This window comes from Camarhynchus parvulus, chromosome 20 (genome assembly GCF_901933205.1).
Source record: "Camarhynchus parvulus chromosome 20, STF_HiC, whole genome shotgun sequence".
NCBI lineage: Eukaryota > Metazoa > Chordata > Aves > Passeriformes > Thraupidae > Camarhynchus > Camarhynchus parvulus.
This window is the reverse complement of record NC_044590.1, coordinates 13,370,616-13,385,290: the sequence shown is the minus strand read 5'-3', so window position 1 is coordinate 13,385,290 and position 14,675 is coordinate 13,370,616. Positions and strand designations below refer to the sequence as shown.

Below are 14,675 nucleotides of genomic sequence, written 5' to 3'. Positions count from 1 at the left end.
AGGGAAAAAGGGAAGAAAAGGGAGAAGGGAAGGGCAGCCCCATTTCTCAATGAACTTTGATCCCTGCTGTGCACTCTTCACCCCTTTGTTTGATAACACCTCAAACTCTCATTACTTGTTGCAGGGAACACCTCTGCCCTCAAGAAGGGAAATTGTGTAAGAGCTTGCAGTAGCCTCACTGTGCCAGTGAAAATGAGTATAATTTTCTTCTGAAAAACATTTTATTAAAAAAAATTAAAATACCTGTCCCCAGGAGATGCTTGCAAATGCAAACACCGCAAACTGTTACGTTACTTTGTAGTGCACTCTTTGTGTCCTTTTAAGTAGCTGCCCTCAGACAGATGTCACCCACAAGTCTTACTGTTCAAGGATTATTTTTTTTGTTCGGGCTTCCTTCTCCATACATCATTCCTTCTCCTTACCTACGATGTTGTTCTCACATATTCACATTTTTGTCACAGAAATCATCTACTTCATGAAATAATGTTTCGTAGATCCTAATCCTCAACATAAGGTGAGGTTTGACACCAGCCAAATGTGAGACCAAAAGATGGTTAAGGCAGGGAGTAGCCCTGTCCTGAGGAGCTGACCCCATTTCTCACATCCATGAGCTCTTTGTCTTAGGAGAAATTGTTCCATTTAAATGGAGACCAGAGGTGCTGTTACCTCAGGTCATCATTGCTTCTGGCAGGTCTGGCTCTTGGATGCTCCAGCTGTCTCTCCAGAGACTGATGGCCCAGGGATGTCAGTGCCGAGTTAAGGTTCAGAGACTGATCCAGCTTCCGAGTCTCTTCTTCCAGAACAGCAGCTTTGGGCTCCTTGCACAGCTGCAAAGGAGCAGGACAGCTCCTGGTGAAGGTCTGACAGCTCCTGGCTGGTTCTTGCACAGCTCTCAATGTAGTTCTGACAGTGCTGTCGGTCTTGGGCCAGCTGTGACTGCAGCAGGGACACCTGAAAGAGGCACAAGGCCCAGCTCAGACAAGCCCACGCTGGCAGGAGCACCTGCAGCCCCCCGGTACCGGCTCTCGGGGCAGACACAGCCTCCAACTCCAGCCCTCACCAACACTCTGCCCTTGGGCAAGGGGAAAGGAACAGGCTCCCAGACACAACAGAGCTCAGATCACCAACAAGTCCACTTCAAGGCTGCCAAACCCTTCCCACGTACATCCCTCAGCCACCACAGGTCTATTACAGAGACTTCCAACGGGATTTAGGAACCCAACTCTGCTTTCCAAGGCACACATTAGGGCCACCAACTCCCTTCTCCACAGGCTGTGCCTCAGCACGAGGGCTGCTGCTTCCCTGAGCTCCTGGAAGACTCTTCTACTTGAGCTGCTGGACAGGCAGCTGAGGAACAGAGAGCAAACTCTCCCTCTCCCCAACTTCAGAGCATTCCACACAGGAGCAGAGCACAATGTGGACAACCAAGACCAGTGGAATAATAAACCTCTGGTATTGCCTAAGGTCCCTGGATTTCTGCTAAAATGCAAGCTCCACTGTTACAGAGTCAAGGGAAAATGGAAACAGGCAACAAAGGAGAACATCCTGGTCCAGACTGCCCAGGGAAGTAGTGGAATCACTGTCCCTGGAAGTGTTCAGAAAACATGTGGCTGTGGCACTTCGGGCCATGGTTTAGTGTTGGGATTAACAATCTGGCTTAATAGTTGGATTAGATTATCTGACAGGGCTTTTCCAACCTTAAGCATTTTATGATTCTATGATTCTGATATTTTCAGGTGACTTCCAGTGTTCTGAATTTCATCCCATCTGTCTCCCCCACTGCCTGATCTAGACAAGTCAGAGACAAGACCAAGGTAAAGGATGTTTGGTTGTTGCCAACAGGTGCACAACTGACAACACCTGCTGTACTCACTTCCTAAAAGACCAAACACAACTCAGGCTGTAGCAGCAGGCAGAGCTGTGCCCATCAGTAGAGCCACAGCAGCCTTTGGAGGAAAGTTTTCCTACTCCTCACCTGGTTCTGTAACTCAGCTAAGCGCTGACTGCAGTGAGCATGAGACTCCTCCTGTGAAGAAAAGGAAAGGATCTTCTTTCAGTCTGTTTGGTCACAACCACAGGCAGTATCTGACTTCTATTAGGTCTCTGGAGGGCTGCTGCCACTGGGATTTCTCATCATTCCTCCGTATGACCAAAGCTTCCTTGTACCAAGGAAAATATTGTTCTCACCTGTCTGGAAGTGGGCAACTTGCACTGGTCAGACTCAGAGAGAGAAAATCCAGAGGCATCTGGGAGTAACCGACCTCTAAAACATCTCTTCAGTCTCCTCCGTTCGTGTTCCACCTGCACATTGGATGGGAGAGAGGGTCACAGAAACCTGCCAGCAAACATGGAGCAAAAGGACCTCTGGACATCAAGGCAAGGAGATCCCTGCTCTGAGACCCTGAACTGCACCAGACAACACTGGGGGCAAAAAGCTCTCGCTGGAGGCTGTGCAAGAGAGGCCAGTGTGTGTGTGCAGGGACACGGGGCCAGGGAGGGAGGCAGCGCAGTGAAGGTGCCCTTGTGAAAGCCATGGGCTGCCACAAGAGAGAGAACCAACAAAGGGGTGTGCCACAGCAGGGACAGGGAGAGGCAAGGGAACAAGCAGAGGTCTCCAAAGCACTGCCTGGCCTAAGGTGCCAAGTTACAGAGGAGCCTGAGGCTCTGCAGAGACAGTGAAAGCCCAATTTACCTGCTCAAGAGTTCTCCTGAGTTCAGTGTTTTGTTGCCTGAGCTCCATCTTTTCATCTTCCAGCTTTGCAACTGCTTGCTGCAGACATTCCAGGCTCTGCAACATGAGTCTCTTCTCTGACAGCCATGACAGCTGCTCCCCTTCAGCAACAGCCTGCTGGGCATTCAGAAAGGAGATTCCATGAGCTGGTGCCACATAAAGGTTAGAAGGGTGTCAGAATCGATACACTGGGGAGAGTGACCACAGCAGGAATGGACAGTGCTAAGGTCCTTCATCTTCTCCTTGTCCACAGGCCAAAACAACACACCCTCTCTCTAGGGACCCTCCTGCAAATCCCCTTGGAGAATTGAGTACTTTCTCCTGGATCTTCTGGATTTGCTTCCTGCTAGTTTTTTTTTAGTGTTCCCCGTTCTTGTTTTCAGACACTGGAAGCATTAATTTCCTATCCAGCCATTTCATGGTTTTACAAAGCTCTGTAGTGTCTCCACCTCTCTCTCTCTCTCAGCCATTTCTTCTCAGTAGTGAATACTTAAACATTTACTCCCCTTGGGGAAGTTAATTACCATCTCTGGTCATCCTTTTTGATCATCACTGTAAATTCTCTTACCTACAGTTCTGCTCTCTGTCCTTAGACAACCAAATGTGCAAGATATGGGTAAAGCATGCATTTCTGCAGTGATAAAACAGTACAGGTTTTTTTTCTCTATTCTCTTTACCTGTTACATCCTCATACAGAACTGCTCTTTGAAAATACCAGGTTATCAATCAGGCCATAAGCATTGCTTGTAACTTAGGAGCCACTTCCTCCTTCTCCTTTGTGCCTTTCTTCACAACTGCTCCTTGGACCACCTATAAATGCAGTCTTGGTATCAGCAGTAAACCAATCTGTGTGGATGCCACTGCATTACCTGACTGAATGTTCTTGCATACCTGGCCTACATGGATGTAACCGAAATCTCATGTTCTTCTCACATTTCTTGCCCTTGTCACATCTTTACTTCCCATCGACAGATCTCAATACTTGTCAGCATCCTGGATAAGGCTGCAAGTAATATTTCTCAGGTCATAAGTAAATGTATAATGCATAAATATAGTGTTTTCTTAGTAGCACTTTTTACATGCCAATATACTAATGGACACCAGAATACAGGCAAATTCTTGCCAAAGCTGCAGCACAGGCCATTGCAACTGTTCCACTAGCAGGATCTGAACAAGTCCACTTTGGAAAAATACACACAAATTAGCCTCTGTGATTTTTGGATTGCAGTACAAACATGTCCTGAATGCATAATTAAGCATTTAATCTGACTAGGCAATAAAAGAAATCCCATTCTTTTAACACACAGGAAAAGCTGTCCCTCAGAAATCTCCATCTCAGGCAGCATCCTCAAAGCACCAGCAGTGCAGTTGCTGTTCAGCCCTCTCGGTACAAAACTCTGCTCAGTTTAGTCCATTCCCCAGCTCACCTGCTCCATTCCTTCCCACACCCAATCCAAACCCCCATGTGTTGCCTCCCCTTTGTGGGCACAGGAGAAGCAGCTCCCCATGCCCAGCTTTTGGCCTGGAGCTGATTTGAACAGCAAGCTCCAGAGCTGGATCAGTCATTCCAGGGGTGCCAGGAATCAATCTGGCAGTCAATGGTCTCTGGCTGGAGCCAGGCAGGCAGACAAGGCTGCCTGCTGCAGCCCAGGCTGCTTTACCCAAGCAGGCCTGCACTGACAGGGATAGAGACCCACCTCTTCATGGGAAATATCACTGGAATAATTCAGGGACACTGGAGTGGACTGAAACTCAATCCCAGTGCCTACCTGTTGACGAAATCGATCTGTGTCTCTCTCTGAAATCATTCTCTGCAGGATGGTTATTTCCTTCTTCAGATTCCCATTGGCCATTTCACTCTTGCTCAATGCAGCACTCAGGACTTGGGCATTTTCTCTCCATTTATGTTCTCTGCTTTCTCTCTGCTTCAAAGCAGCAGCCACACACTCCAGGTCTTTGCCATTGGCTTCCCTCTCCGCTTCTAACTGTTGGGTAATTTCCTTCTGCTTTTGCAAGAGATAGTCTCTCTCCTGAAGAATTTTCCTCTTCTCTACTTCCTCTTCCTCCCATTTTTGGAGTTTTTGGATTTGTTTCTTTAGGGTTTCCCCTTCATCTTTCCATCGCAAAGCCAATGTTAATTCTTTCAGGAGTTCACTCTGTCTCCTAAGCTCTTGTTCTCTCTCTATCAGAGTCTTCTTTAAATACTTGACTTTGTCTGTCTGGTACTTGATCTCTTTATCCTTCTTTGTCAGAGTCTCCTGAACATGCTGGAGATCTTCCCGAAGAGCTCTTATTTCCACTTCTATCTGCTTTCGCTCACTTTGAGCCTTGATCTCTCCTTCTCTCTCAGGGAAGGTTTCTTTCAGGAACTCTTGCTCTCCATCATGTCTAACCTCTTCATTCTTCTCAGTTAGCCTAAGCTGGAGATTCTGCAAAGTCTTCACTTCTTCTTCTACATGCTGGAGTTTTTGCCTAAGAGCATCATTGTCCTCATCTTTCTTCCTCACCACTTCCTCAAGTAGAGTCACTTGTTTCTTGCATGATGTTAGTGCTACTTTCATGCTTTCTTCACGAAGCTGGAATGTGTTCATTTGCTCTGTCTGCTTGAGGAACTCCAAATGGTTCTTCTTCAACATCTGGCTTGCTTTGTCTAGATCCTGCTCTAGACTTTTGGCCTGCTTGCCTACCACCTCCTTCTGCTCTTGAAGGTCCTGGACATGCTCTTGCAAAGACACTATCTCCTGATGTCTAGCTTCAAGAGAAGATTCAGCATATTCTAGTTTTTGCAGTATGGCTTTAGCCTGCACCGCTGTCTCTTCCTTCTGCTGTTGAAGCTTTGTGATGGTGTCCTCCAGAACACAAATCTTGTCTTCTTTTTCTTTCAGAGTCAATGTTGTTGCAAGGAAATTGCTTTGCTCAGCTTCATGCTTTTCCTCCTTTTCCTTGCATGCCTCACATTGCTTCCTAAGGCACAAAATTTCCTGCTCTTTTTCCTTTAGTTCCATTTGAAGACAATGCAGAATTTGCTTCTGCTGTTCCGAGTCTTGCTTTTGTTTTTGGAAGGTCTCAATCAGTTCCTTCTGAGATTCAATCATTAAATCCTTTTCTTTCAATATTGTTCTAGAGTATTCTAAGTCTCTGTGCAAGACATTAATCTGTTCCTCTTTTTTTTCCTCATAGCTCCTTGTTTGTTGCTTTTGGGTGTCCATAAGTCTGTCTCTTTCTTTTAAGGTTGCTAAGGCCTGCTCCAGTTGGTCACGGACAGTCTTTAACTGCATTTCCATGACTTCTTCAACTTCCTGCATTTGCTTTTGCTGTGACTCAAGCTCTTGCTCTTTTTTAGATAAAGAAAGTGTCATGATTTCTGCTTTATCAAGAAGCTCTTGCAGATGCCTGTCTTGCTGTTCCTTGTGCTGCTGCAAGAGCCTTAACTCTTCCCTTTGAGCATCACACTCACTCTCTCTGTCCTTAAGAACAGTTCTCAGGCGTTCAAGGCTAGCATTTAGAGATTTCACATCTTCTCTCTCCTTTTCCAGTTCTTGAATCTGTTGAGTCAGAGAAAGAAGCTCCAACCTTTTCTCCTTCAGGTCTCCTTTCATATCATCAAGATCCACAAGCAGATTTCTGACTTGTACTGCACCATGCTGTTCTAGAATCATTATTTTCTCCTCCTGGAATTTGATCTCCAGGTGTCTCTCCTCCAGCTCTTTGCTCACCCTGCTGACAGCAGAGTTCTGCAATTCTAACTGCTTCTCCAGCTCCCTTATCACTTCTTGCTGGGATCTGATCTCTTGGTCCTTCTCTTCCAGCTCTTGGCTCATTTTGCTTAAAACAATCCTTTGCTTTTCTTGCTGCTTCTCCAGCTCCTGTATCTGTTCCTGTTGGGATTCTGTCTTCTGTTCTTTCTCTGTTATGTCCTTAATAACCTGATTAAGAGCAGTTTTATGCATTTCTTTCTGCTTTTCCAACATTCTCATCTGCTCTTGGTACAACTTCATTTCTCCCTCCCTCTCTGACAAGATGGCAGTCACACGAGTGAGATGCTCCTGCAAAGCTTTGGTCTCTGCTACCTCTTTCTGAAGAATCTCCATTTTCTTCCCCTGGTTTTGCACTTCCTCATTTTTAATTTTTAACATGGACAGGGCAGTTTGAAGTTCTTGTTCAAGGGAGTGATTTTTGTCTACTGCTGTATTTGCTCGGGTTTCAGAGGCTGTGACTGATACCTCCAGAAGTTTTATCTCACACTCCAGTTTTTCTTTATCTGCCTGCAGCCTGTCCTGTTCATGCTGCCAAAACAGGGAGAAAAAGGGTCACTCATTCCCTCTCACACTTTGCTTTTCATACCAGATCTGGACTCCTGCAGCAGGGGCAGGCACAGGTTGCCCCTCTCTCTCTGCCCCTTGGGATGCTGCAGAGCTTTGCTGGGTCCCCCATTAATGCTGCACCTTTCCCAGCTCACTCAGCCCGTCCCAGCTTCCCTTCTGCCCTTCCCTGACCTCCTGCAGCTCCACTCCAGTGCTCCTTTGGGGAGGAGCTGCCAGAACTGCAGCCAGGATTTCAAGTGCACGCTAAGCAGGATTCAGGCAGTGCCACGAGGATGTGCTCTCCATCAGGGAGGAAGGGAAGAGCAAACAGCCCCAGCCTTTCATTCCCTGCCGTTGGGCTGACAGCAGTGGTTTCCCCTCTCCTGTGTAGAGTTTCCATGGTTCCATCCCCCAGAGCCCCACTGCCCTCTCTGGGAGCAGCAATGGCCAGATCAGTCTGTCATTCTCTGCTGCCACTCAGGACGAGTTCTCCCCTTGCAGGCACACGTCCTGCTGGGGATCAGCACTTGGCTGTCCTCTCCTCTCTCCCCACTGGCTGCTCTCCGATAGCCAAGGACAAACACCTTTCTATTAACAGCAAACTTGGGACTCTCCCCTTCATTCCAGATCCAGATATTTAGAAATCTGAACATGGGATTGGACACCAGAAATTCCCCAAACCATGCAATGTCAATAGGGACAGTGTGGACATTGAGAACCAAAGGTTCTAGGGCACAGAAGCCCAGCATGGAGGAAAATCAGCAGCCTCAGCATTAACTGCCTTTGCCATGACTACAACATCATCTCCTCCTAATTCAGAAGAATGCAATTAGAAAAATTAAATTGGAAAAACGTGCTCCTTAGACCTATGAACACAAGGTCCAAACATAGCAAGGAAATGGCACTTTGTGGCATCTGCCAATCTCACCAGCACATCTTTCCTTTCCTTCTCCAGCGTTTCCAATTTCTTCTGCAGAGATGCCACCTCCTGGCGAAGAGTCACAGCCTCTTCCTTCAGGGCAATGGTCTCTTCCTTCAAGGCACTTTCTAGAGAGGTCTTCTGGTGTTCTGCCCTCAACACTGCTGCAGGAAGGAAGGGGAAGGAGGAGGGGAAAAGCAAAGCAAGGCCAAACTGATGTGCACCCTGCAGAGACAACAGCACAGTCTTCTCTACCTGCCTGTGTTTGCCAGGCCCTAAGCCCACAAAGGCTCCAAAGCTGACAGAAATGAAGGAAACTTCCAGGCACAGAAAATGGCAGGAATGAAAGGGGCAAGGTTCAGCAGGGTAGGAAAGTGTGTTTGCTCTTGGCCTTGTGCAGAGTGGGAAGCCAAGAGAGACAAAGGAGAGGGGATGCCTGTGCAGCCCTGCTCCAGAGAGGCCAATAGCCCGGAGGCTCTGGCAGGGCCTGGAGTTTGGGGGGAATGGAGCTGAGGCATCCAGCTACAGCTCCTTAGCACAGACACGGCACCTGAGAGGCACCAGCTGTGCACGGGATCAGCCCTAGCACAGCCAGATGGCACTGCCAGCCACAGCATCTTTCTCAAGAGAAAGCTTTCACTGGCACTGGGATGGAGAAATCTCCTGCTGGCTGTTTTTCCCCTCTGCCATCTCTGGGCATTGCCTTTTTCTCTGTGTGGCATCAAAGAACCCCACAGGAGAGACAGGATGGGGCAGTGGGTGGGAGAGGAGAAGCTGTACCTGCCCGACTTTCATCCAACTGTATCTGCAGCTCCTGATTGCTGGCTCTGAGATTGTCCATCTGATCCTGCCCTGTGCCCAGCTCCAGCTCCAAGGCCTGTATCTTCTTCCTTGCATCATTCTGGAAGGGACAAGAGGAGCAGAATCACTTGTCATTGCCACTGCTGGCAAGAGACAAAGGGCTACAAACACTAAAGCAGAAATAGCCCATGTGGGAGAGGGCAGCTAGACAGTACTGGTAGATGTGATTGTGATCCTCCTTCCTCCCCATGCCAGCGAACCAACCCCCCTACAAGGACTGACAGCCATCCTGGCCTTGGCACGGTGCTTGTCCAGCAGCCCAACAGCAAGACAGGATTTCTGGGTGCACTGGGCACACATTACCAGATCTTTCTGGGAATGGTCCAGGTGCTGCTGCAGGTCTTGCAGAGCTGCTGCCACTCTGTCCACTGTGAGCTCTGTGGGGACATCCTCAGCCTGAGAAGCAGTTAGGCCCATGACATGATCCTCTTCTGAAAAGAGAAGACATTCTGTTTCAAGATTTAATCCAGTGGCCTCCAACAAACAAGGCCTCTCTACCTAGGAGGAGGTGCCTTTGTCATTGTCCTAGAGCTCGCCTCGCAGCAGGATGTGTGTCACAGGCTGACATTATTCTGACAACCACTAATGTCAGCACTAATCACCAGAGACAACTGCATGGGCCCTGGGATTGACATGGACTTGGCCCTTGCATGGGCTTGACAGGACTTGGTCCCTTCTCCCTTCTGACTCTGATCATTTCTCTACGTACAAACATGGACTTGTGTCTCTGCAGGGAAGTCAAGCTGTCAAGACTTCCCAAGGCCTGAGTCAGCCTAAACTGACAGGGTGAGTGTGTGACACCAGGGTGACCAGGAACACCCCCTCACTCCACCTGCTCACCCAGCCTCCCACACTTGCCTGAGCTCCAAGTGACCAAGTCTCTGCTGTCCCTGATCATGTGGTGGAGAACTAAGAGCAGTTTGTCCAGCTGGGATTGAGTTTCCTGGTGGGCACCACTGGCCTGTTGACACTCTGTGGCCAAGGCCTCTGCTCTGTCATCAGAGCTCTGGAGCTTCACACGCAGCTCAGACACCTCAGCCTCCAGCACGTGCACAGAGTCCCTCAAAGAGCGTTCTCCTGCTCGAGACTCCTCCAGCTCCTTCAGCAGCTGCTTCTGTCGAGTTTCCTGGGAAGCCTCCATCTGCAGCACTGCGTCCTGCAGGGCCCGGATCTGGAAGAGGGATGCACACAGCCTCAGGGACAGGGCTGCTCCTGAGGCAGCAGAGTGGGCCGCAGGGAGAGCAACGAAGGAGAAATGACTTCACAGCCAAAACCAGAAGGCACAGAAGCAAGGATTGCAATGGAGACAAATGGAGAGAAAACAGGGAAAGGGAGGCAATGGGCATCCTTGGGCTGCAGCTCTGAACAGCGGCTGAACTGGCTGTGCTGGAAGTGCCCTGCCCAGCCTGCCACAGCCACCTCTGTGCCCCCACATTGCTCAGTGCCCGGCACAGGCACCAACTCTGTCTGGGACAACACTGCTAACAGAGGGACAGAGAAGCTCCAGAGGAGTCTGCTGCTGCTTCTCCTCCCACATTTCCTGCTGGGACCCGGGAGAGAATGGGGGACAACTTCTGCAGCAGCCACCAGATCCAGCCTCAGCCTCAGGGTGCAGCAGCAGCCCCGGGCAGAACACGGCAGCTGTGGATGCTGCTGGGAGGGGAAAGAGGTTGGGGCCTCCAAGCCAAAGGTGCTGTTGTGTGTCCCTGGAGAAGAGGATGCCACTGCACAGCTTACCTGGTCATTCAGCTCCTGCACTTCTCTTCTGTGCTCTGAGTGGAGCTCCTCGGCCTGGGTAAGGGCAGAACGAAGCTGAGACACCTGATTGATCTGGGTCAGGTTGTTTTCTTCCAGGGTTCTGAGGCTCAGATCCTTTTCTTCTAGAGACAGAGTCAGCCTGTAGAACAAGGCAACAGATGGCCATGAGAGACATTTATATCATATGCTTGGGTGCCTCAGAAGGGGTGTTGGAGTTGACCACTATGTGAGCAACACTTGGAATGTGTCAAGCTTTGTCTGGGGTAGATGATGAGCGAGTCCAGGGCTTATGGGTCAGTATAAAAGGACAGACAAGTAAGGGTGACATTGCTGTGGGTGTTTGCTAGAGGCCACCTGAACAGAAGTAGATGAGGCTTTCTACAGGCAAAATAAAGCAATCTCAAAGTCACAAGCCCTGGTTCTTGTGGGGAATTTTAGCTTCCCTGCCATCAGCTGGAGAAGCCACACAGTGCAGCATGTTTCTGGAAAGCACTGATGACAACTTGCTGCCACAAGCAGTGGAGGATCCCACAAGGAACAGCATGCTGCTCAACCTTAGCCTAAGCATCAGGGAAGGCCTTGTTGGAGATGTGAAGCCTGAGGTCAGCCTTGGCTGCGCTGCCTATGAATGAGACTGTGGAGTTCAGCTGGGGGTGAAGAAAAAGCAGGGCAGCAAGTAAGATTACAACCACAGACCTCATGAGAGCTAACTTTAGCCCCTTCAGGGACCTTCCTGAAAGAAGCAGATGGGAACAGGTCCTGCAGGGTAAAGGGGTCCAAGCTGATATTCAAGGATCACTTCCTCCAGGCTCAACAACAATGCATCCTAGTGAGCAAGAAACTGGGCAAAGGGGGCAAGAGACCTGAGTGGATAAGCAAAGAACTTCTGTCATTCCTCAAGTGCAAGCAGGACATACACAGGAGATGGAAGCAGGCTCAGGCCACTTGGAATGAATATAGAGACAGTGTTGGAATAAGTAGAAATGAGAAAAAGAAGACGGCCAAGGACCACCTTGGAATTAAATCTGGGCAAGGACATCAAGAAGGGCATTTTAAAATACATCAGCAACAAAAGGAAAACCAAGGATGATGCGTCTCTGTCTGTTCCTAAATGGAGGGGAGACCCTGGTAACAGAGGATGCAGAGAAGGCAGAGTTCCTGAGTGCCGTTATTTGCATTGGTCTGTACTGGACAAGACCAGCCCTCAGGGATCTGTGGCCCAGGACACCAGGCTGACAGAATGTTGAAGGAAAGGTGGAGCTGATGGATGTATCCAGCTCCTTACAGTGCAGCTCGGGCAGTGTCAACACACCCACCTAACAACACAATACCCCCTAGAGGGAAAGGGCTGCCCCAAAAGCCTTTGTCTTCAGAAAAACTCTATCTGAAGGCTTAAAAGAAAAGAAAATGAAAGACAACATCCAGAAAATGAGACGTGTCTGCACAGAGAGTTCAGAATCTGCCACTTAGGAAATGCTGCCAGAGCCCCTGGCAGGTGCAAAGATGGCAAAGAGGGAATCCATTCACCACAATGCAGAGTCCCACAGGCTTTCCTTTACCTGGCTTTTTCCTTCTCTAGGGCATTGACGGAAGCCTGCAATTCTGAAGTTTGCTGTGCCACTTCTTCCCACTGAATCCATTCCCTCTCCAAGTTCTGCAGATGCACTTGCAGCTCCTTTTTCTGATGTTTTGCCTCCTCCAGCATCTTCTGGATCTGCTCAATCTCCAACAGCTTCTGCCTGGACTCTTCCTGGGCCTCCCTCCCATCTTGCTGGGCTCTCTGCGCAGTCCTTTCCTGGCACTCTCGGGAGGCTGCCAGCTGAGATGTCAACTCTGCCACCTCCAGGCAAACAGAACAAAGCAGTCAGAGGCTACAGCCACAGCTTCTCACACTCAGCCACAGCACAGGCTGTGAGCAAAGGTAAAGGACAGCTTCCCACTTCTCCCTGTCCTGAGAGCACCAGATTCACAAAGGATATGGACAACTTGTTTCAGTCTCTAAGTGGCCCACCACCAAGGGCACCTGAGAAAGCACCTGCCAAAGCAAGGCTAGCAAGAAGAGGCCAGCAGGAATCCATGCTGCTGCTTGCTGGCCAACAGCACAGAGGACTAGCCCAGCTGTCCAGAGCAGCAGCTGACATTCAGCAGAGCACTGAGTGTCCTTTGGAGCAGCTGCCATGGAGCCCCCAGAGCACGAGACAGCCCCAGGGCTCACCCCAGCAGCTGCTGCTCTGCCATGGAAAAGCAAGAAGGCCACAGACCCCTCGCTGCATGACTGCAGTGCCACTGCTCTTTCACTCACCTGCTTTTGTAGAGCCTCCTTCTGCTCAAGGAGGAGATTCATTTCCTCTTTGAGGCCTTGTAGCTCTTCCTCATGCCTCCTCTGCGCTGCCTGGGCTTCACTGTGAGCTTCCTGCAGCTCATCTTGCAGATTTGCCTTGATGGTCTGGCAACAAAATGCAGAGCAACTTCCTGGGACTGCCCTCAGCCTCAGCTTTTTGCAACTGCTACCACAAAATCCCATTCCCTCAGCTGCTTCTTTTGGCTTCTCGACCCAGCTCTGCTTCCACTGCAAGCCTTCCTTCCTGGGGCTGAGCTCTGGAGCTTACCAGGCTCTGTGCTCCCAGGGCCTGAAGCAGCCCTTGCTTCCTCAGTCCCAGGAGCTGCCTTTTGTGCCCTGGTCACTGCCCTGCCCTCTGTTGCCTGCCTACTCACACTTACCTGCCCCTTCTCTTGCTGCTCTGCCACCTCCTGCCTGAGCTGCTGGACCTGCTGGCGGGCTTGGCTGAGCTCTGCCTGAGTTTGGAGCAGTGCCTCTGATAAAGCACTCTTCTCCTTCTGCTCTTCCAGCAGGACCTGCACAGGAGGAAAGAGCAGAGGGCTTCACACTCCTCCTGCAACATCCGTGTGGCAAGGGGCAAAGACTGATGGGCTCACGTGCTCTCAGAGCACTTGGCTGCTGCTCCCCTGGGCCACTGCCTGCCCTGGGGGAGACACAGCTTCCCAGGAAGTGACTTAAAACACAGCCCAGAAGACATCTCTGCGTTACTGTTCAGAAATACTTCAGGCAAGCCTTTAAAAAGATTTTTCTCTTGTCAGCGTTCCTGCTGCATCCTCCCCATGCCCACAAAAGAAAAGTCCTACAAGCTCACCTTGGCCATGAACATCTAGCAGTACACACCAAAAGGGGAGCGGAAGGAGAACAGTGAAGATACCCTGAGGTGCATCTTAGAACAACAGAGCACAAGAGCAGCACAAAAATCTCAGCTGACAGCTGATGTTTCTGCCTGGCTTCCTATGAGAGGGCTCATTCCTGGGGCCAAAGACAGCCCCGTTCAGCTTTCACCTCCCCTAATTCAATGCAGAAGCCACGGAGGGCATGCTCCACACAGCCCCATATCCTGTCATCTCCCACAGCTCCAGCCTTGCAAAAAATCACACCAGTTTCCTTACAATCATTATCTCTTGGCTTTTAAATTTGTTCTTTTTGAATATTAAAATTTTTGTTCTTTTCATTGTCCAGGTTCCTGCATCTCTGCAGGTCCTTCCTGTATTGTAGGGGAGAAATTTGCAAGATGAGCCAGCAGTGTAATGTTACCCCAATAAGACAACAGATTTTCTGATCAGAAACTGTGTCCTGTAGGAATTAAAGGACTCAGCAGGTAAAATCACAGTTGTGATCTTTTGTGAAAGATTCCAAGCACTGAGTAAGACTCAGAAGAGAGTACCTTCCTCTCTGATGCCCCAGTCGCAAGGACTGAAGGACCAGACAAGGGGCCTGTTTTGCTTCCAGCCCAGAGCTAATCCCTCTGTCCACCATGGAAGCACAGCAAGAAAGGAACCGAGTTCCCACGCCTGCAGCCACCAGGACCGCTGGCATCTGCTCCACGTTGGCATCTGCTCCACTTCTCCACCTATTTCCACGTGGTTTCACGTTGGCATCTGCTCCAGCCTGGCATCTGCTCCATGCTGGCATCTGCTCTGTGGCAGGTGGGACTCGGGGATGATCCTGCCCTGGGCTGCCACGCTTTGGGTGGGCACTGCCCAACCTGCTCTGGAACTCCTCTTACACCCTCACTGAAGCCATGGCTGCATTTACTGT

At 49.8% G+C, this 14,675-nt stretch overlaps 1 protein-coding gene across 1 annotated transcript in view; it reads right to left on the bottom strand.

Annotated features, from left to right (window-relative positions):
* Positions 1-218: 218 nt before the first annotated feature.
* Positions 219-14,675, bottom strand: part of CEP250 (centrosomal protein 250) — a 29,991-nt gene continuing 15,534 nt past the window's right edge. The window contains 14 exon segments of the mRNA XM_030963585.1: positions 219-822; positions 824-951; positions 1,976-2,026; positions 2,188-2,301; positions 2,693-2,848; positions 4,501-7,017; positions 7,964-8,118; positions 8,735-8,855; positions 9,119-9,246; positions 9,674-9,986; positions 10,553-10,712; positions 12,133-12,413; positions 12,876-13,019; positions 13,295-13,429. Coding sequence (XP_030819445.1) covers positions 663-822; positions 824-951; positions 1,976-2,026; positions 2,188-2,301; positions 2,693-2,848; positions 4,501-7,017; positions 7,964-8,118; positions 8,735-8,855; positions 9,119-9,246; positions 9,674-9,986; positions 10,553-10,712; positions 12,133-12,413; positions 12,876-13,019; positions 13,295-13,429 — 4,563 coding nt within the window. The 3' untranslated portion in view covers positions 219-662.